The 22309-nt window shown below is 45.4% G+C and overlaps 1 protein-coding gene across 1 annotated transcript in view; it reads left to right on the top strand.

Annotated features, from left to right (window-relative positions):
• The window catches only part of glis3 (GLIS family zinc finger 3), a 675575-nt gene extending 653481 nt beyond the window's left edge, over positions 1–22094 (top strand). The window contains exon 10 of the mRNA XM_041185484.1: positions 21958–22094. Coding sequence (XP_041041418.1) covers positions 21958–22094 — 137 coding nt within the window. The remainder of the gene's footprint in view (positions 1–21957) is intronic.
• The last annotated feature ends 215 nt before the right edge of the window (positions 22095–22309 follow it).

Below are 22309 nucleotides of genomic sequence, written 5' to 3'. Positions count from 1 at the left end.
GACAAGGATAGTCTTGAATTTCAAAAGGACATAGACATTTTGGTGAATTGGACAGACAAGTGGCAGATGAAGTTCAATACAGAGAAGTGTGAGGTGATTAATTTTGTCAGGAAGAATATGGAAAGACAGTGTAAAATAAAGGAAGAAACTCTAAATGAGGTGCATGAACAAAGGGACCGTAGTGTATATGAAGATAAGTCATTGAAGATTATAGGGCATGTTGAGCGAGCAGTTAATAAAGCATATAGTATCTTAGGCTTTATTATTAAGGGCATTAAGTACTAGAGTAAAGAGGTCATGTTGAACTTATATAAGACACTAGTTAGGCCTCATTTGGAGTACTGCATCCAGTTCTGGGCACCATACTTAAGGAAGGATGTGAAGGCATTGGAAAGAGTACAGAGAAGATTCACAAGAATGATTCCAGAGATGAAGAACTGTAACTATGAGGATAGATTGGAGAGGTTGGAATTGTTTTCCTTGCAGAAAAGAAGGTTGAGAGGAGACTTGATCGAAGTATTCAAGATCCAGAGGGTATGGACGGGGTAAATAGCGAGAAACTGTTCCCATTCAATGGAGCATCAAGAACAAGAGGCCACAGATTCAAAATAATTGCCAAAAGGAGTATAAGTGATGTGAGGAAAAAAAAAATTCACTCAGAGGGTAGTTGGAGTCTGGAAGAAACTTTCTGAGAGGGCGGTGGCGGCAGGTTCAATCAAGGTATTCAAAAGGGAATTGGATTGCTATCTAAAAAAGAATGTGCAAGGTTACAGGGATAATGCAGGGGAGTGGGACAAGGTAGAATGCTCTTTCAGAGAGCTGGTGCGGACTCGATGGTCTGAGTGGCCTCCTTCTGCACCATAAAGATTCTGTGATTCTTTTGTGACGCATCAATCCCGAGCACAGTGCATTTGGAGGAGTAATAGTATTGCAAGACACATGAGCACAAAGACAGGGCATCCTTCAAACTCTGCAAAATGTGCTGGTGGTCTTCTTGCCCTACATATGGCATATCTTTCTTGAGCAGGTCCCTGAGTGGGGAAGCTTTGGCTGCAGAGCCCACGATGTATGGAGATAGAAAGTTGAAGAACCCAAGACACCTTTGTGTCTCTGTGTTGTGGAGTAGGTATCTTTTGTACACTGTCTATTTTTACTGGCTCTGTTGAATGCCTTGAGAGGAGTAGAGAGAGCTGAAAAAGTTGATCTGGCTCACATTGATTTGGCATTTGGCACTATTAAATACAAGGTCATGCTCTTTTAGGCTGCCTTCTTGAGCATGTGTAGGTTGCTGTCATGTTCTGCTTTCATTTTACAAAGGACTGCTATGTCATCTGCGATGCGCAGGCAACTGGGCACATCTTTAATGATTGTGGTCCATGTATTATTGAAACATGTCTTGACTCACTGAGAGCCCAAACCGCAAGCGCAAGAAACAATACCTTCTAAACGAGATATGAAAAGTAGTGAGTTCTTGTGATGTTGGTGCCGATTGGACGGACCAGTAGTCATTCTTTGCATCCAACTTCGAGAAGTACCTTGCTTCCGCAAACTTGGGATTCAGTTCCTCAAGCATGGGGATTTTGTAAGGACATCGCTTTCATGCCATGTTGAGTCATCACAGTCATAAACATGGTGAACTATCCTTCTTTAACATCCAGGGAATGGAATTGCACCAGTCCATATGGTGCTTGATGTTTTGGATGATTTTATTACATACCATTGTGTCCAATTCTGCATTCAACTTTTCGTGGATATGGATGCTACACTTTCTAGGTGGATCAATGCTGGGCTGAGCATCATCCTTCAGATCATCCTGAAATCTCCAATGGTGTCGAAGCGATCTGGGTACATGGCTGTAAGGTCCCTTATGGAGTCAATTCTTCATTTGGTACTGTCCTGTGCCACGATAGTGGCCTCTGCCACACCATGGATAGTAACTATGTGCATGTCACTGCAAGCTGGCAGACCAATGATTGTTGGGCCACTGATTTCCATAACATCAAAAATCTCCAGTGTCCATCTAGATCTTCCATATTGGCATTGTATTGTGATGGTTTCAATGCATGGGATGTCAGACCCGTTGTAGGCAGTAAGCCTGTCAGATGTTGACTGGACTGTGCCGTGCTCTTTTCCTGTATATATAGTGTTGAGAATGTGCAATGGTAAGATGTTTGCACTTGCACCAGTATCGATTTTATGGTGTACTGTCCATAGTTTTATAGCTACTTAACGTTTACAGTTGTGAATGCTTCAGCTCTTCTGACTCCGTCCACGTGATGAGTGAGGTTGACAACATGTAGAGCTTGGCTTGGATCTGTACATTGTGGTGTATGGGGGAGTGTGTTTCACTTCCTTGATATGTTTACGTTTTGCATGATGAGCCTTAGAACTGTTGTTTATGTCGGATTTCTGTGGAATCCTTTTTTGTCGTAAGTTTTGTACTCTGGGTTTTGTCTAGTTTGTTGCATTTGTGATACATTTTTGCTAATGTCCCTTGATGGAACATAGTTTGCACATGTGAAAAGCTGGACACTGTCTGCATAAGTGTGTAAGATCACACCGCATGAAGGTGTTGGATGTCTTTGATGTCTTGGTTACTGGGGAATTGGTAGATTTGTGACCGAGGGCTTGAAGATGCTGCTTGCCAGTCAATAATGCCTCAAATTTTCTTCCTTTGTCCAATAGTTCATCTATTGAGTAATTTTTGGCTTTGTCTAGCAGTGCTTTCCTAAAGGACTTGATGGGCATTGAAGTGATGACAAGCTCTATCAATCTCTCCGCAAGGTCATCGGCATTGAAGTTGCATTCAGCTCCTTGGTGCCAGCACCTGTTTATAAATTGATCAATACTTTCAGTTGGCTGCTGTCTGTACCACATAAACTTTAGCATGTGAATTTAAAGTTAATGTGGACCTTTATTTGATCTTCGATGAGTTTGAAGATTTTATCGGGGTCCCTTTTGTCTTCATTAGATAGAATTGATGATTTTACACGCATTAGTCCCTTGTCGTCAAGAGCAATTAGTAATTTGATGGCTTTTTCTCATGTTCCTGTAGCTGATGCACTTCAAAATGTAAGCATACCTTCTGTCTAAAAAGTTGAAATTCTGCAAGATCTCCTGCATGCCGGTCCATAGTCAAACCTTTATTTGTCATTGTTGTGTTCTTGGTTATTGGCTACACTGAGTACTACACAAATGTAGTTGCTGTATGCTGTATCACTTTGAACATCAATCTGCACCTGCTGCTTTTCTGTTGTCCCTGTGCTTTGGCGAACAAATTCTGCAACAACATATAATTGGCTTATAACGTTGGTGCTGCTAAGGAGAAATGTGCCTTATTTTTTTTGCTGTGCTGTATATTTTACAAGTAACACTTTAGATTCTTGGCTTTGTTTAATCTGGCTGCAGATAGGGAGAAAGAATTTTAAGTTGCAGATCTTTAGATTGCAGAAACGTTTGCTTTGCCTGCTGTTTCTGTTGCAGTATTGAAACTGTACAGTTTTATTCTGCTGAGTTGCTACCACACCTTGATCAACAGGGCAGGAAAGCTGGTTTTGGCGCCTAAACTGAAAAAACAAAATGGCGGAACTGACCAACAGTCATGCTGAACTCTGCCAAGAGCTGTTGGAACTTGCCCCTCCTGGTCCCCTTTTTTTAAAAAAACAAATTCAACACTCTAGCCTTTACTATTAGGATGAGTGGCTTATAAATAGCTGATCTTGATGTTCAGATAAATCGAAGCCTTCTACCTGAATCACTGAGTTTGGAGTGAGGTCTTCACTTGCTCCTGAACTCAGATGTCTTCTGCAACTAGTCTCTGTGCCTAATTTTGAATTCCAAGTCCATGCAGTTGAAGAACTGGACTTTTTTTTAAACAAAGCACCTGAACTAAGATTTCCTGTGTGACTTCCCTTAATTTGCTGTATTTACAGACTCTCTTTCCCTCGAGGAGTCTGGATTGGAGCTGGGTTAGTGGAATCAGTTTATGTTGCTGCTGAAGTAGTCTTCTGCCTTGTATTCTGGTATCTTCAGAAGTTACCTCTGCTGATGTGATATCTTTTAGGAAGTGACCACCACTGCCAGCCATAATGTGGTCTGTTGCAGTCTGCTGCCACCGTAAATGTAGAGGATCTTGATGTAGACATCAATGCATCTGTTTCTACGCTATCTGTACTCAGTAAGATATTGAGACTGATGAGGGTTCTGGTCAAACACAAGGATAAGAAGTTTATTTATAGCAACAACAATGTACAGCTCTGCGCAGACCTTGATGTGGCCTGGTCCTAACAGTTACATGGGATGATTACTTGACTGTATGCCTGATTCATAAGATGTACATAGAGTCTTGCTGATACAGGGTCACAGACAGTAGTGAACGTCTGCAATAGAGAGCACAGGCAATAGTGAGCATTTAACATGGAGGATGTACTTTTTCGTCAGCCTCACACATGGTGATGTCACAGTGATATCACCAGCCGCTTCTTAAAGATACATGTCATTGTCTGCATTGGCATGGATATAGTATCACAGCACTTGGCACCTAACTCTTCTAATTTAGGAAATAAGCAGGCTGAGTACCATGGGTATGAACTTGCACAAAATCTTGGAGCATGGATCCCACATCCCACCCTGGCATTCGAACTTTTGTGTTATACAAATATTTATCTCAAGTCCAACTATCCTTGTATATGACTGTAGAAGGACGTACAAAGGCCTGAATGTTAACATCATTACAAAACTTCCACAGACCACTAGAGATTCTGTGTTAGGACCCTGGGGAGAAATCCTGCAGAATTTATCATCTAGCCTATTGGATTTGAATGAGCCCTAGTACACCCTCTAACAGAAACAGGAACATATATAGATTTATACAATCCTATAGGATGTGTTCCAAAAACCTATAAATATTTTATAGGTCCTATAGGAAAATATAATAATGACCTACAGGATTCTTACAATTTTATATTAAAAATACTGAAGGAAAAAGTTGATGGTTTAGATTACTAATGGCAGGTTGAGGGGAATCTGTAGCCACCCTATATCATTTAAAATCTAATTATTTTTAGAAAAAGCACTTTTTGTGTTCGAAAATGGAAAACAACAAACTAATTTCATCAGTCAGTGGTACAATAAAGTATTCAATTGCCACAGTTACATGAAAAAAACTGAAAAAAAGACACCATTAAAGTTATCCATAAAGTTTACCTGAGCTTTGGATGCTGTGGACTTCTACTTGCTATATAGAGAGATGCACTTTGAGAGTTAAAGTTTTCACCCTTGTAGAGCTACAACACCCAGAGTGCATCACTATAATCCACATCACAAGGCAAACAATTGGAAAAGGTTGAGGGAGTTATAGTTCCTGTTGACCAATTCTCTGATATGTTTGTATGTGCCAGAATCATAGAAAATGCACAGAGGAGGCCATTCGACCCATCGTGCCTGTACCAACTCTGAAGAAACTATCCAATTAATCCCACTGCCCTGTGAAATTTTCATTTGTGAATATTTTCCTTTTAAAAGTTACTATTGAATCTGCTTCCACCACCCTTTCAGGCCTTGTATCCCCGATCACAACAACTCACTGTTCAAAAAAATCCTTATCTATGCTACCCCCACCCCGCTTCCTGGTCATTTTGCTAATTTTCATAAATCTGTGTCCTCTAGTTATCGGCCCTCCTGCCAATGGGAACATTTTCTCCTTATCTATTCTATTAAATTCATACATTTGAAGGCCTCTATTAAATCTCCCTTTAACACCTCCCTGCTCCAAGGAGAGCAATCCAATTTCTTTAGTTGCAATGCATAACTAAAGACCCCACTCCCTGGTTTCACTCTAGATAATCTCCTCTGCACCTTTTCTAAGAGAAAGAGGAAAGAGATGGAAATTAAAGTATTCACTCCTGGTCCATATGTATACAGGAATTCTAAGCTATTAAATAAAAATTGTCTACTATTGGCGCAGGGATCAGTTGGTTGGGTATTTATAATGTACTTTGATGTTAACTTGAGCATTGGAGCCAGAGTCAGTCAGTGGACAACAACAGAAATTATTATTAGAAGTACTAGCCGCTGGAGATTCAATAGTGGAATTGTCCCAAATGTAATTGTATACTCATGACAGCTTCAACATACATGCCAATAATCAGCTTTTTTAAACCGACAGTCAAGTCAAGTATCAAGTTGTCAGTGTTTCATAAGGAAGTTCATCTTTTTGCATAGGATTTTGGCGGTTCTTGATATGACCAGATCAGTGCCAGGGTATATAAAATAAGAGACTATCAGAAGGACAACGCCATCAAAGTAAAGATTATCACATGTTAACTCACAGACAAATGTGTGGAAAATGGATACCAAGCCTAAGAAGGAAAGATCACAATGGGTGACCAAAAGGTTGATCTAAGAAGGAAGTTCTAAAAAGGTCTCAAGGGAAGAGAGAAGGTAGAGAACCAGCAAGACTGAGCAACCAGGGAGTATGGCTAAACTTGCTGAAAAGGGTAGAATGGTCCCAGATTTGAAGTAAATGCGTTATTGGGCGTGAAAAATTATGTTTTACTTACTGGCCGCAATGGTGGATTTTCGCCCATGTTCCCTTCCCGCCTTATAAATTATTCAGTCGTGGGAAATACGCCATCTCACTGGCAGGCAGCCTCCAATTTGTTATTTCTAAGCCGTTACCTCACCACTTCCTTACTCTGGGCCCCATATTTAAACTGTTGCTGCACACATAGTTCTCGATGCTGGCAGCCCAGGGCTGCTCCAATGAAGAAATGGCCCCAAAAGCCAGGAAGAGTGCAGCCCCCCAATTCCGTTACACATCCCTGGGACATCTTTTGGACACCATGGAAGCCTGCCATGATGTCCTCCACCCTTGCTCTGGCCGCAGGAGGCACATCAACCTCACCGCTCTGGCTTGGGAGGTAGTGGCAGAGGTGGTCAGTGCCAATGCTGCACACAAGCGGTCAGCTATCCAGTGCAGAAAAAGAATGAATGATCTCATCCTTGCTGCCAGGGTAAGTCAACCATCCCATTACTCTCGAATCACACACTCACAAGCCCATCACACATTCACTCGTATCTCAGCAAGCTACCATGATGCACAACACCCTCTGAGGACTTTATTACAGTGTTCCACCAGACCTGTCAAGGCACCGATACCTCATTTTCAATATGCCTATCGATTGCTCCACCAAAGTCCGTGTTGCAGCATGAGCCTCATTATATCGTCACTGTGATACAGTCTGAGGGCACATGGGCATCATTGGCATGTCCTCTGTGGGGCCTTTGTCTCTGAGGAGCCAATCCTACAGCCTCTGGAAGATGTCAGGGATCTGAGACAGGCAGAGGATGTAAAAGTCGTGGACACTCCCTGGAAATCATGCGCAGACCTGCAGGATGTGGTAAGATGGTCGCACACCAGCTGAACATTCAGTGAGTGGAAGCCCTTGTTGTTGACGTAGTTGACTGTTTGTTGCCATAGAGATCTAAGCGCCACGTGAGCACAGTCGATGGTACCCTGCACCTGTGGAAAGCCTGAGACCTGCACAAATCCCAGCGCTCTTGCTTCCTGGCTTTCCCAATCGAAATGCACAAACCTCTGTGCCTTTGCAAAGGTGGCGTCTGTGACCTCCTGGAATCACTTGTGGGTGGAGGCTTGTGGGAGCCCATACAGGTCACCTGTGGAGTCCTGGAAGGAGCTAATGGCGTAAAAATTGAGCGCCACGGTCACTTTCACAGCCACTGACAGTGGATGCCCTCCAATTCCTGTGGCAGGTGGCATATGCGACTAACCAGTTCCCTAGACATGCACAATCTTTGGCGACACTGGTTCTCAACCATCTGCAGGAATGACACATGCCGCCTGTAGACCCTGCGGCTGGCAAGGTGTCTATGAGCGATGGGTTGCTGTGGATCTTCAGCTGTGTGCACAGGAGACCCACATGCACCTTCATCTTGAGGTTGGTGCTCCTCCCATTGGTGAGCCAGGGACCTCCTTCACACTCTTTTTTTTCTTCTCTGCTCCCTGTAAGCCATGAGGCATACTGCTAAATCACCAGACTCCATAATCCTGATGTCCTCCTGCAGGATCAAAGAGAGAGATGTGTGGATTTGCATATGTCTCCTAAGGACCTCTCTTGGTTAAGTCCCCGTCTCCGACTGCATCTCAATAGCCCTTTACGCCTGCTAGAGTGTGCTGGCCACCACTTGGATGGCCAGTGTGTAGTGTGCTTCATGGGTGTCTGACCGCCTCCAACTCACCTCCACCCCACTCCACTTGATCGATTGACGGCAGCTTCAGCAATTGGACTGCATGCTGTGCTCTCAGCTCAGGCACAGGCATTCTCCTAACCTGCACTGCAAGACTGCACTGTTAGCTGGCACAATGAGCGATACTGTTGCAAACCTGAATAAAGACATCATAAGGGGCTGTGAGCGTCTCCACCAGTGACTGTGCCATGGCCACCTTACACAAGGGGATTCTACAAGTTGCCCAGTCGGCCAATTGTTCTGCAGCCCCCTAAACACATATTAATTTGCAGTCTGTGCCCGTGGAGTGAAAGGTTCTGGAGCATTTGGTGGCATATTCATGCTTTTGTGTTGCTTGAGTGGGCAGAAATGTTTCAGAGGCCCGACTCCAAGGACGTCAATGGAGCTGCTGCTGAACAGTCTCAGCTGTGAAAGAATGCTCACTTTGGGCAAGCTTTTCCAAGTGCGTGGCCGCTTCCTTCATGCTCCCCTCACCCTCCCCCCGCAACACCCGAAATGTACTTGTGTACTTCCATTAGTCTGTGCTGCTTTCCCACCCCAGCCCCACCCGCACTGGAGCCCTTGCCCTGGCACCACACTGAAAGCCAGCTGCAAGAAAGAAGCTTACCTGTGCCCCTCCTGAATGCACAGCACCTCTTCCTTGATATCCTACGGGTGATCCTCCCAAACACTGCGCAAGGTTGTGTGCACTCACCTCCGAGTTCCTCTCGCAGTTCAGCTCGCTTGGTGCACATTTTTAAAGGCAGTCGTAAGTCACATCATTTTGAAGTCAGGCTGACCTGGGAGGTAAATTTGATGTGGGGGAGTTGATTCTGGCATGTGGGCACAATGGTGAGATGCAAATGCATTAAAATTAAGTTCCCGATGTTGGATGGGCGGAGCAGAGCGGACAATCGCAAACTGGCTTCACAACGGCTTGAAAGCGATTTTTGGCCTTCTCGCCATATTGTCTGCTCATGCTGCCAAACGCTCCCGACGCCAGCAGGGGCGGACAATTCCGGCCTCTATGCCCAAAGTAGACACAGGTCTATGTGTTGGTTATGTGCTGTATTACCTCTGTACATTTTCCATATTATAGCAGTCAGTGATTTTTGTTCCATTTAGACTCCAGCAGGAATATGCTAAAGATCAGGAACTGCACTGCAGGTTCTGGACCACTCAAACAAAACCATGGGAAAGCCAATATTTGACAAGAAGACATTAGATAGCATGCAGTCTAGGTAGCTAAGTGGGAAATGTGAGGTGATTCACTTTGGTTGGAAATATAGAAACAACACCTATATCTTCAAAATAAAAACAACCAAAATGAGGTAGAAGAGCAAAGGGATCTAGCAATACAGGTAAACAAATCATTAAAAGCAGCATCACAAGTCAGCAAAGCAATTAAACATGCTAGCAAATCTCTGAGGCTTTTTTTCTAGGGGTATACAATTCAAAAGTAGTAAAGTTTGATAAATAGGACCTTGGTGACTGTGACCAATATTGTGCACATTTCTGGCCCTCTATACCATAAAAAAACATTGAAACATCGGAGAATGTGCATAAAAGTACCAGATGATACCAGAACTGAGAGATTACAGCTATTGGGAAAAATTGAACAGGTTGGTGTTTTTTTCTATAGAAAAGAGAAAACTTAGAGATGACCTGATAGGAATCTTGAAAATTATGAATAGATTGGACAGGGTAGATGTGGAGAGAATGTTTCCAGTTGTGGGAGAATCAACAACCAGGGGCCCTAAATATAAAATAGTAGATAGGAAATAGAGAAATAAGGGGAAATGTCTTCACTCAGAGAGTGGTTAGAATTTGGAATGCACTACCACAGGAACTGGTTGAGGCAAAGAGCTTAGAAGAAAAGAAAGACTTGCACTTATAAAGTGCTTTCCACAACCACCAGATGCCTCAAAGTGATTTACAGCCAATTAAGCACTTTTTATAGTGTAGCCACTGTTGTAATGTAGGAAATGTGGCAGCTAATTTGTGCTAAGCGAACTGCCACAAACAGCAATGTGATAATGAACAGATAGTCTGCCTAGTGTGATATTGACTGAGGGATAAACATTGACCTGATTGCCAGGGATTACTCCCCTGCTCTTCTTCAAACATGCCATTACATCCACCCAAGCAGGCAGATGGTACCTTGGTTTAAAATTTCATCTGAAAGACATTTGATGTTTCCAAAAGGAAACCAGATATGTCAATGTGAGAAAAGGGAACAGAATGATATGCTGAAAGGCGCTGGGATGAGGTAAATTGAATGGGTGGAAGCTTCTATGCAGCGTAAACACCAACACAGGCCTGTTGGATGAATGGCCTGTTTCTGTGCTGTGTATTATGTTATAATGCGCAAATATCTTTGACAGAAGGCAGCATTCTTGGTTTCTTCAGAAGCTCTGAAGAAGAGCCATACCAACTCGACACATTAATTCTGTCTTTCTCTCCACAGATGCTGTCAGACCTACTGAGTTTTACCAGTATTTTTTGTTTTTGCTTCAGATTTCCAGCATCCACAGTATTTTGCCTTTTTCCTGGTTTCTTAGTTGCCCCTTCATGCAGTTCTCTTCAGAGTGTGCTTACCTTTTTCTTTCCAGTTCTGAAAAGGACTTACACCTTAAACATTAAGTCGCCTTTTTGTTTTTCAGGTGCTCATTGACCTGTTATATAATTTCAGCATTTTCTGTTTCTATTTCAAATTGTCAACATTTTCAGTTGCTTTTGCTTTCTTTTTTATCATCACAGTGCTAGTTGGAAATTAAGAATTGCTCTACAGCACCGTGGCATGTGGGGAATCACAGATACTTCACCTGGCCTGGATGAGCACATGTGCAGGAAGTGTCACTGGCTGCAGAAACTTGAGCTTCAGGCTTTGGAACTCGAGCGGCAGTTGGGGTCACTGTGGTGCACCCATGACGCTGAGGACTACGTGGATAACACGCATAGGGAGATGGTCACACCACAGGTTAGGAGCATGCAGGCAGAGAGGGAATGGGTGACCAACAGAAAGTCTAGGATGACCAGGAAGATAGTGCAGGATTCCTCTGAGTCTAATTTGTTCACAAACTGGTTTTCCATTTTGGACACTGGCTCCCCAGGGGAGTGCAGCAAGAGCCAAGTTCAGCTCATTTGCATGGGCAGAAAGGAAGAAGAGTGGAAGAGGAATAGTGGTAGGGGATTCAATAATTAGAGAAACAGACTGGCATTTCTGAAGCCATAGACACGACTCCAGAATGATATGTTGCCTCCGTGGTGCCAGGGCCAAGGATATCACAGAGCGGCTGCAGAACATTCTTAGGGGGGAGGGTAAACAGCCAGAGGTCATGGTTCACATTGGTACTAATGACATAGGTAGAAACAGGGGTGAGGTCCTCAAGACTGATCTTAGGGAGCTAGGTAAGACATTAAAAAAAAACGGACCTCAGGGGTCATAATCTCCAGATTACTATCAGTGATATGCACTAGTGAGCATAGAAATAGGAGGTTAGAGCTGTTGAATGCATGGCTGGAGAGATGGTATAGGAGGGAAGGATTCAGATCCCTGGGGCATGGGGACCAGTTCGGTGGTTGGTGGAACCTGGACAAGCCAGACGGTTTGCACTTCATTGGGTCCAGGACTAATATCCTTGCTGAGAGGTTTGCTAGTGCTATTGGGGAAGGTTTAAACTAGTTGGGCAGGGGGGTGGGAACCTAAGGATAGACTCAGATGGGGCAAAATCAGAAATGGTAATGCAAGGCAGAAGATCAGTAAGTGAGTCCGGAAGGCAGAGGAAACAAAATATACAAAATAAAAATTAGAGTTTGGCAGTGTGCAAGGGTATATACTTCAATGCAAGGAGTACAGCAAATAAAGCAGATGAGCTGAGGGCCCAAATAGAAACATGGCAACTATTACAGAAACAAGGCTTAAAGAGGGATGGGAATGGCAGCTCAACATACCTGAGTACAGAGATTTCAGTCGAGACAGAGAGGGAGGGTGGCAATTTTGGTTAGAGAAGCAATTGCAGCATGAGGTGAGAGGATATGTTACAAGGATCATAAGTTGAGGCCACACAGGTTGAGCATAGGAACAAAAAGGGGGCATTCACACTTCAGGGAGTGTATTATAAACCCCCAAACAGTCAGTGGGAGATAGAAGAGCAAATATGTAGGCAAATTTCTGAGAAATGCAAATAACAACAGGGCAGTAAGAGTGTGGGATTTTTTTTACCCTAATAATAATAATAATAATAATAATAATAATAATAACTGGGATAGTTTTAGTGTGAAAGGAATGGAGGGAACAGATTCTTAAGGTGCATTCAGAAGAACCTTTTCAGCCAGTATGTAACAAGAGAGGTTCTGGACTTAGTTTTAGGAACTGATGCTGGGCAGATGGAAAGGGTGACAATGGGGGAGCATTTTGGTGGTAGTGATTATCGTTCAGATATTTTTAACATAATTTTGGAAAAGGACATAGGTAGAACAGGAGTTAGTTCTAAATTGGGGTAAGGCCAATTTTACTAGGCTGAGGAGTGATTTAGCAAAAGTGGACTGAAAACAGTGACTTAAGGGTAAATCAGTGTCAGAGCAGTAGGAGGCATTCAGAAGGGAAATTCAAGAGGTTCAAGTAAGCATGCTCCCTCAAAGAAAAAGGGGAGGGCAGCCAAATCTAGAGTCCCCTGGGGAACAAAGAAGTGGTGGAGGAACTGAATAGGTACTTTGCGTCAGTCTTCACAGTGGAAGACACGAGTGACATCCCCAAAGTTCAAGAGAGTTAGGGAGCAGAGGTGAGTATGGTGGCCATTACCAAGGAGAAGGTGCTAGGAAAACTGAAAGGTTTGAAGGTGGATAAATCGCCTGGTCTAGATGGATTTTCACCCCAGATTTCTGAAGGAGATAGCTGAAGAGATAGTGGAGGCGTTAGTGGTGATCTTTCAGGAATTACTGGAGTCAGGGAGGGTCCCAGAGGACTGGAAAATCGTTAATGTAACCCCCCTGTTTAAGAAGGGAGTGAGACAAGAGGAGGTCATGCCTGACAAATCTGTTAGAATTCTTTGAGGAGGTGACGATTAGGTTAGACAAAGAAGAGCCAATGGATGTTATCTACTTGGACTTCCAGAAGGCCTTTGACAAGGTGCCGCACAGGAGGCTGCTCAGTAAGATAAGAGCCCATGGTGTTAGAGGCAAGGTACTAGCATGGATAGAAGCTTGGCTGTCTGGCAGGAGGCAGAGAGTGGGGATAAGGGGGTCCTTCTCAGGATGGCGGCCAGTGACTAGTGGAGTTCCACAGGGGTCAGTGTTGGGACCACAACTTTTCACTTTATACATTAATGATCTAGATGAAGGAAGTGAGGGCATCCTGGCTAAGTTTGCAGATGATACAAAGATATGTGGAGGGACAAGTAGTATTGAGGAGGTGGGGAGGCTGCAGAAGGATTTGAACAGGTTAGGAGAATGGGCAAAGAAGTGGCAGATGAAATACAACGTGGGCAAGTGTGAGGTCATGCACTTTGGTAGGAAGAATAGAGGCATAGACTATTTTCTAAATGGGGAGAGAATTCAGAAATCTGGAGTGCAACGTGACTAGTCCAGGATTCTCTTAAGGTTAACTTGCAGGTTGAGTTGGTAGTTAGGAAGGCAAATGCCATGTTGGCATTTATTTCGAGAGGACTAGAATATAAAAGCAGGGATGTGCTGCTGTGGCTTTATAAGGCTCTGGTCAGACCACATTTAGAATATTGTGAGCAACTTTGGGCCCCATATCTCAGGAAGGATGTGCTAGCCCTGGAGAGGGTCCAGAGGAGGTTCACGAGAATGATCCCAGGAATGAAAGGCTTAACATATGAGGAACGTTTGAGGACTCTGGGTCTATACTCAATGGAGTTTAGAAGGATGAGGGGAGATCTGATTGAAACTTACAGAATACTGAAAGGCCTGGATAGAGTGGACGTGGGAAAGATGTTTCCATTAGTAGGAGAGACTAGGACCCGTGGGCGCAGCCTCAGAGTAAAGGGAAGACCTTTTAGAACAGAGATGAGGAGAAACTTCTTTAGCCAGAGAGTAGTGAATCTATGGAATTCATTGCCACAGAAGGCTGTGGAGGCCAGGTCATTGAGTGTATTTAAGACAGAGATAGATAGGTTCTTGATTGGTAAGAGGATCAAAGGTTACAGGGAGAAGGCAGGAGAATGGGGTTGAGAAACTTATCCGCCATGATTGAATGGTGGGGCAGACTCGATGGGCCGAATGGTCTAATTGCTACTCCTATGTCTTATGGTCTTATGATAACAAGGAGCTTACAGGGTAAGATAAGGCAGAAAAGGAAAGCTTATGTCAGATACTGAGAACTCAATACTACAGAAAGCCGAGAAGAGTATAGAAAGAGGAGGGGTGAAATCAAAAAGGAAATTAGGAAAGCAAAGAGAGGGCATGAAAGGATATTGGCAACAAAATCAAGGAGAACCCAAAATAGTTTTATTAATACATTAAGGCCAGAATTTGGAGCTCATCAGGTGGATGAGCCCGGGAGCAGCCGGGAAATGGCCTGCCACCCGTGACCAGGCCCCGGCTGCGATTTCATGCTGGCGGGCCAGTTAAGGCACGCCCAGTGTGAAACACAGCTCCACACTGACCGGGAAGGGCCGAGTGGGGGCCGGGTGCCTTTTGGCCACCAGATCCAATGTTGACCCGGCGGCCAGTTTAAAAGCAGCCCAGCAGCCCCCGGAAAGCTGCCATGGACGGATGCCTCCTGTACTTACGCTATGGAGTCGAGTGCGGCTGGACACAGCAGGCGGGAGGGCAGGTTCGGTGAGCACTTGGGTCCTGCTTTGCTGATGAGTGCCTCGCCATACATCTCCTAGAGGCGGTGGCTGCCAGAAGGGACACCCTTGTCCCCAGGGATGGGAGGAAGAGGCCACTGCACCTCACCAAGAGGGCATGGGGGGAGGTTGCAGCATTGGTGAGCAGCCATGATGTGGTACAGCGCACCTGGGTCCAGTGCCAGAAGCGCTTCAATGACCTGCTGAGCTCAAGAAGGGTGAGTACCAAGTTGGCATGAGTCAGTGTGTGAAAGTGTTGAAGTGTGTCCACACACATCACCCACCGCTCCCCCCCCACCCCCCAACCCAATCCCCCGTGGACCTCAGGGGTGCTAGAGTCTGAGTGCCAACAGTCAATGATGCCAGAGTTGGCCAAGGGGGTGAGCCCTGGCTGCTTGGATTGAGTGCCATGCGGCTCAAGGGCCACGACTCGGCTATGCCCTGCCAGGGACTCCTCAGCTGGGACTAGCCAGGCTGCAATGGCACTGCCGTGGACTAATCAATGCCTCCTCTATTGCTTCAGGAGAAGAGGCCCACAACAATATTGAAAGTTCGCAGACTGGCTAGCCTCTTAATCCTTTCCAAAAATGAGCAAGATGCTCTGGACCCTGAGAGCTGGCACGCGACCCTGCAACCAGGCGTGGTGAGGCTGGAATTCCAGATGAAGGTAAGAGTGTAGTGCACGGAGGTGAGAATTTCAGATTGTGCTACCAGACTAGTATAGCCATTGATGTGAGCCTCGAACCTGGAGTCACCATTGATCATTGGAAGACGAGGGCACCAAGATGCAGACCTCTATGGTCTTACCAGGGTGCCTGGCATGCACGGTGACAGTGTGATGTCTTCAGCTAATGATATGTCCTTGTTCTCCCTTTTAGGTTCGCCAGCAGGCTTGCTCTCTGTGGACCTCGAAGAGCCATCCCTGACACCGGAGGACCACCAAGCTTCTGTTGCACCTGCGTTACACCCACTCTCTGAAGCAGGCACCAGTGCAGATACCAGCACCTTGGTGGGCATTAGATCGGCAGCTAGTATCTCGGTGCACATTGGTGAGGGATTTCCCACTCGCTTGTGGTGCAGGTGAAAGCAGAGTACGCAGGGCGGCAGCAGTTGGAGGACTGCTGGGGACCAGGAAAATGCTGAGTCGAAGGCAAATAATGAGCATTAGGCAGCAGATGCTGAATGTCCAGTAGATGTGCGGGAGGATCTGGTAGAGATTCTTGAGGGTCTGCATGCCATGGTCTCTGTGATGGAAGAGTCCAACTGGATCATCAGCACTGCGTTGACCCTCATGGCCGAGCGCACTGCCTCCTCCATTGAGAGAGTGGCAGCTCCAGGAACAGAATCAGGGGTTCCTGGGGTTGTGCTCAAACCTGCAAGCCCTCACACAGGCAATGACCTCAGGTGGTCAGTGTACGTGTGGAAGATGGATGAGGCACCCAGTATCCCAGCTAGGTGCCCGTCCATCAATGATGAGCAGGGATGACCAGAGCAACCTCACATTGGCGCACGAGCTGCCTTCGTCTCTGCAGGCTCCTCTCAGGACGCTCCAGATGGTGGCAGCAGCTCCTCCGCCCCTATGCCAGTGACCGTGGCATCTGGTGAGGCTGCGACAACTGGGGAGATGTCAGCCATGGCACTGGCTGCTCCCTCCCAGGCAGGGCCAGCACAGGCTTCACTGGCCAGGGGATGATCACCAAGACCATCAAGGCCAACAAGACAGCAGAGTCAGCAGGATGTCTCCAATGCCAGTGCCAGTAAGGGGGGAGCACCAAAATGTAGCACTCAAAAAGGTAAATTAAAGGCACCATGAGGGACAGGTCACACGTGATTTTATGTTAATTTATGTTGACTTTATGTATACTGGCCTGGGGTGGAAGGCCAAAAATGTTTATGTAAATATTAATGAACTGTCAGAATGAGATAAATTGTGTTTTTGTCATCATGGCCTGAGTATGCTTCACCTTTTTATTTTATTGGTGCTGGAAACACCAGTATGCAATGGTGGATGTAGGTGGCTCTGAACTTTATTGCAGAAGCACTAAGTGTTCTTTGTATTCCAATGAAAGTGTCCTTTCAGACATCTGGGATGGAGGCGGCAGCCCTGGCATGTGGTTGAAGCTGATCTTTGGTAGCCTAGCTGAAGGAGCATTGGATCAAAGCATCCCTGGTGTCCCTGCCTCCCTGCAGGTTACTGACGTCTGGCTCCACACACACAGCATTCTCCTCACTGTGCTCATCTTTGGACTCACTACTGGACTCATCATGTGTGGCCTGTGCAGCTGCGTCAAGATCCTCTTCCTCCAGTGGGTACCTCTTTGCCAGTGCCAGATTGTGGAGAGCGCAGCATGCAACCACTATCAATGACACCTGCTCTGGGGGGCATTGTAGTGCACCCGCTGAACGGTCCAGGCATCGGAGGTGCATCTTGAGAAGACCTATGGTCCTCTCTACAACCGCCCTTGAGGAGGCATGACCCGTACTGTGATGCTTATCTGCTTCTGTTCTTGTGTGGCTGAGAGGCGTTCTGAGCCACCTCTTCAATGGATAGCCCTTGTCACTGAGCAGCCATCCATCCAGTCAGACTGAAGAGCCTCGGCACCTGGGAGTGTCTCAGGACGTAAGCGTCATGGGAGCTACCAGGGTGCCTTGCACAGAGTTGCAGAATTTGCATCCTGTGGTCATACACTATCATGGAGTGGAATCCCTTCCTGTTGATGAAGGCACCCAGCTGACCCCCTGGTGCCTTGTTGGCCACATGTGTACAGTCGATTGCGCCCTGGACATGGGGGAACACTGCAATCGCTGTAAAGTCTCTGGCTTACCCAGTCTGGCTGGCCTCATCCATACAGTAAAGAATAAAGGTCAGTACCCGCCTGAACAGAGCTTCTGTCACCAGCTTGGCGCAACTATGGACGGCTGATTGGAGACTCCACACAGATCCCCCACTGAGCCCTGGAAAGAGCCAGGGACAAAGAGGTTGAGGGCCACTGTGACCTTCAAAGTCACATGCATGAGGTGTCCACCCACACAGTTGGAGCTGATCTCAGACCCAATCATCTGGCAAATAAAGGTCACGGTCTCACTTGAGAGGCGGAGCCTCCTTCAGCATTGGAGGTCAGACATATTGAGGTAGCTGCATTGCTACCTGTAAACACTGGCAGCTAGATAGTGGCGTCATCTATGGCCCCTTTCGCCTTGGACTCCCTGCTTTCCCTGCGCCCCTTGTCCCTGTGCCCCTCCTTCCACAGGTCCCTCCCCTGGAAGCTGCACTGGGGCACCTGGTCTCCTCTCCCTTCTGCCCCTCTCTCCTTAGAGGAGGTGCCTCCAGGGGAGACCAAAAACCCCCATTACCAGGGTAAAGGAAAGCTGTCTAAAACCTGGAAGGGTCTGAATCCTCCAGGGGCCTTGCAGATACCAATAAGTTCTGAACTGAAGCCTGGAAATGCTAAGAATGAAGCCCTGAACAGAGATGAAGCTGTCAAGTACCAATAAGCAACCAGCAGCAAACTATCTCCAAAACTCCTCATTACTCACAATGGCAATGCTGCTGACCCCTTTTATCCCGCCCTTGGTTGAGGTTTTTGAAAAAGCCGGCTGGCCGCCTGCCTGTTTTGCCCATGCAACAAGCGCAAAAGTGCACGGGCAAGGAAATATCACCGTCAATTGGACTATTAAGGGCCTTAAATGGCCTCTCAATTAATGGCAGGCACAGGTCCAGCACCCGCGTGCACTCGCCGGTCGAAATATCACGTGCAATTTTATGCTCAATCAGGTCAGGTGTGCGCCCATCTACAAGATGTAAAGTTCTGCCCTAAGAGTAAGCGAATAATTAAGGAAAGAGTAGGGTCCATAAAAGACCAAGGCAGAGGATGTGGGTATGATTCTTAATGAATAATTTGTGCCTGTCTTCACTAAAGAGGCGGACAATACAGACATTGTAGTTAAGGAGGAGGAATGTGAAGTATTGGATGTGATAAACATAGGGAGAGAGGAAGAATTAAGGAGGTTAGCATCCTCGAAAGTGGATAATTCACCAGGGACGGATGAAATGTGCCCCAAGCTGTTAAAAGAAGCCAGGGAGGAACTTGTGGAGGGTCTGACCATCATTGTCCAATCCTCACTGGATACAGGTGAGGTGCCAGAGGATTGGATGTCTGCTAATGTTGTATCTTTGTGTAAAAAGGGAGCGAGGGAGACACCAAATAATTAAAGGCCAGTCAGTCTGACCTTGGTATTGGGCAAGTTATTGGAATCAATTCCAAGGGACAGGATACACTGTCAGTTAGTAAGGCACAGATTAATCAAGGACAGTCAGCATGGATTTGTTAAGTGAAAGCAGTGTCTGACTAATTTGATTGAATTTTTTGAGTAAGTAACAAGGAGGATTGATGAGGGTAGTGCAGTTGGTGTGGTCTACATGTGGATTTTAGCAACGCTTTTGATAAGGTCCCACATGGCAGGCTAGTTATGAAAATAGAAATCCATGGGATCCAGGGGAATATAGCAAGCTGGATTCAAAATTGGCTCAGTGACAGGAAACAAAAGGTAAGTGTTGATGGATGTTCTGTGACTGTAAGGTTGTTTTCAGGGGGGATCCATAGGGCTTGGACTAGGCCGTCTGCTTTTTGAGGAATATGGGAATGATTTGGCCATAAATGTAGGCAGAATGATCAAGAAGTTTGCAGACAACACAATTAGCCGCATGGTTGTTAGCGAATAGGATTGCTGTAGACTGCAGGAAGTTATCAGTGGACTAGACAGGTGGCAGACAAGTGGTAAATGCAATTCAACCCAGAGAAACGTGATGTGATGCATTTGGGGATGTCAAACAAGGTAAAGGATTACACAATAAATGGGAGAATAGTGAGAGATGTAGAGAAAGTGAGGGACCTTGGAGTGAATGTCCACAGATCCCTGAAGGTAGCAGGACAGGATGTTAGGGTCGTTAAGAAAGCATTTGGAATCCTTTCATTTATTAGCGGAGGCTTAGAATACAAGAGCAGTGGAGGTTATGCTGGAACTATATAAAACATTAGTTAGGTCACAGCTTGAGTACTGCATGCAGTTCTGGTCACCTCATTACAGAAAGGATGTAATTACACTAGAGTGGGTACTGAGGAGATTTGCAAGGATGTTGCCAGGGCTGGAAAATTGTAACTATGAGAAAAGATTGGATAGACTAGCATTGGTCTCCTTTGAACAGAGGAGACCGGGGGAAGATTTGATTGAGATGTACAAAAGTGTGAAGGGCCTGGATAGAATGGATAGGAAGGACCTATTTACTTTAGAAGTGAGGTCAGTGACTAGGGAGCATAGAATTAAAGCGATTGGAAGAAAGATTAGAGAGGATATGAGGAAAGTTTTTTTTCACTCAGAGGGTTGTAGGGGTCTGGAACTCACTGCTTGAAGGGGTAGTAGAGGCAGAAACCCTCAACTCATTTAAAAGGTGTCTGGATATGCACCTCAAGTACCTTGACCTGCAGGGCTATGGACCAGATGCTGGAAAGTGGAATTAGGCTGCGTGGCTTATCTTTCGGCTAGCACAGACACAATGGGCCAAGTGGCCTCTTCTTCTGCCATAAGCTGTTTACAGTTCTGTGCCTTCCTGTTTTGAATTAGACTGCTAGCAACTTGCAGAACATTCACAGACACCAAATGAAAGTGCAGGCTCTTGTATTTAAGACATTGAAAATATTCCTCTGTTCCATACGACACTGGTATTGGGAACAAAAATCCACAACCCCTCTCAAACACCAGAAGTGCCAGAATATCCATATTCAGAACAGGATCACCTGTACATAGGATGAGCACACTAACATTCTGAGCGTCCAACAGAGGAGGGAAACATAAAAAGTAACACTGCCTTTAGGCGCAACCAGCTAAGAACATCTTCTGAATATAGCCCAAAAAGACACCTTTATGAGCACGCTGATATAAAATCGAAACTAGGCCCCACTTCCACCATAGACATAATCATTATGCTCATCACAGCAAGCAGGTCATTGGTTAATAGAGAGACTGGGGCCACCATAATCACAACATTGATTTTTCTCTCATTGTCAAAAAAATCTCCAGGGCTGAATACATTAAAGCCTTTGAAAAAATTAGCCATCTGTCCAAACTTTGAAACAAGGAAACAGACGTCTGCACTGTCTTTCAATGAAAAGATTAAATAACAGGGGACAATTGACATAATCAAATCTGAATATCAATGTTGGTCAATGCAGAAGAGCACATTATCCAATGGATAATGTACTCTAATGCATCTGAAGACTTTTCTATTTTCACAATTTTGATGAATTTAATGGTCACTTACCTTTTAAGGACAAAGCCCTATCATATATCACTGCATTAAAAATATATTTAACTTAACGTACAATATTACATTATGACATGTGAAGTCAGCAACATCGTTTGATCTTACCTGTCAAATTGTCCTGACTCCAGACTAGGGTTTCCCCAAGGTTCACCACATCTCTGAGCTGGTGTGAACCATGTCACCTTCAGAAGCGAGCCCGACTCCATCAAAATTGCGAAAATGCCCACCTCTGCAATGGAGTCAGTAAGGTCAGGACCACCGCGTGCGGGCTCTCTATCTGCACCATCATCCCACGCCACTTAAAATTGCCAGTGACAGGAATGGGGCGTGAATCCCGGATTGGGTCCAGTTCACCATATTTTTTGCCAGCCCACCACATGTGGAGTCATGAAAGTCCAGCCCCTGGTGTTTTAGGGCCCATCAACGTTTTGGACTTTACTGGACCTTCTGCATAAGAACTCAACTGGGATCTACTTGGAGCTGTGGGTCCTTGATCCCCAGATACTAAAGTTTGGAGTTAGTGTGCCCTTATTCTATGCAAAGCATTAACAATATTTTTTTTCTAATTTGCAGCTTATGACTTTCAAGCAACTTCCCCTGGGGTTTTTGGTGACTCTGTACGGAATTGTCCTGAGGACAGTGGTTTTCTCCAGATTAATGCAATTGATCGTTGCCCCAGCCAGCTGTCTTCCATTTACACAGAAGGTTGAAAAAAGGGCCGAACTACAAGGAGGCGACTCCTCACATTCTTTTTTTTGTTTTGTTTTGAACCAATTCTTAAAGGTTTTGATTCTGAATGAAGTTATTGTGGTGAATTCAGACTCTGCATCCCTACCTCTCCCAGTTGAGAGAAGCACAGTGTTCACCCCTAGTTTCCCTTTGCACAAAGCCCAGCACCTGAGGAGAAAAATGAAACCCAAAAGCT

The sequence above is a fragment of the Carcharodon carcharias genome, chromosome 4 (genome assembly GCF_017639515.1).
Source record: "Carcharodon carcharias isolate sCarCar2 chromosome 4, sCarCar2.pri, whole genome shotgun sequence".
Classification (NCBI taxonomy): domain Eukaryota; kingdom Metazoa; phylum Chordata; class Chondrichthyes; order Lamniformes; family Lamnidae; genus Carcharodon; species Carcharodon carcharias.
Note: the sequence above shows the minus strand (reverse complement) of the source record. Positions and strands in the feature narration are given on the sequence as shown.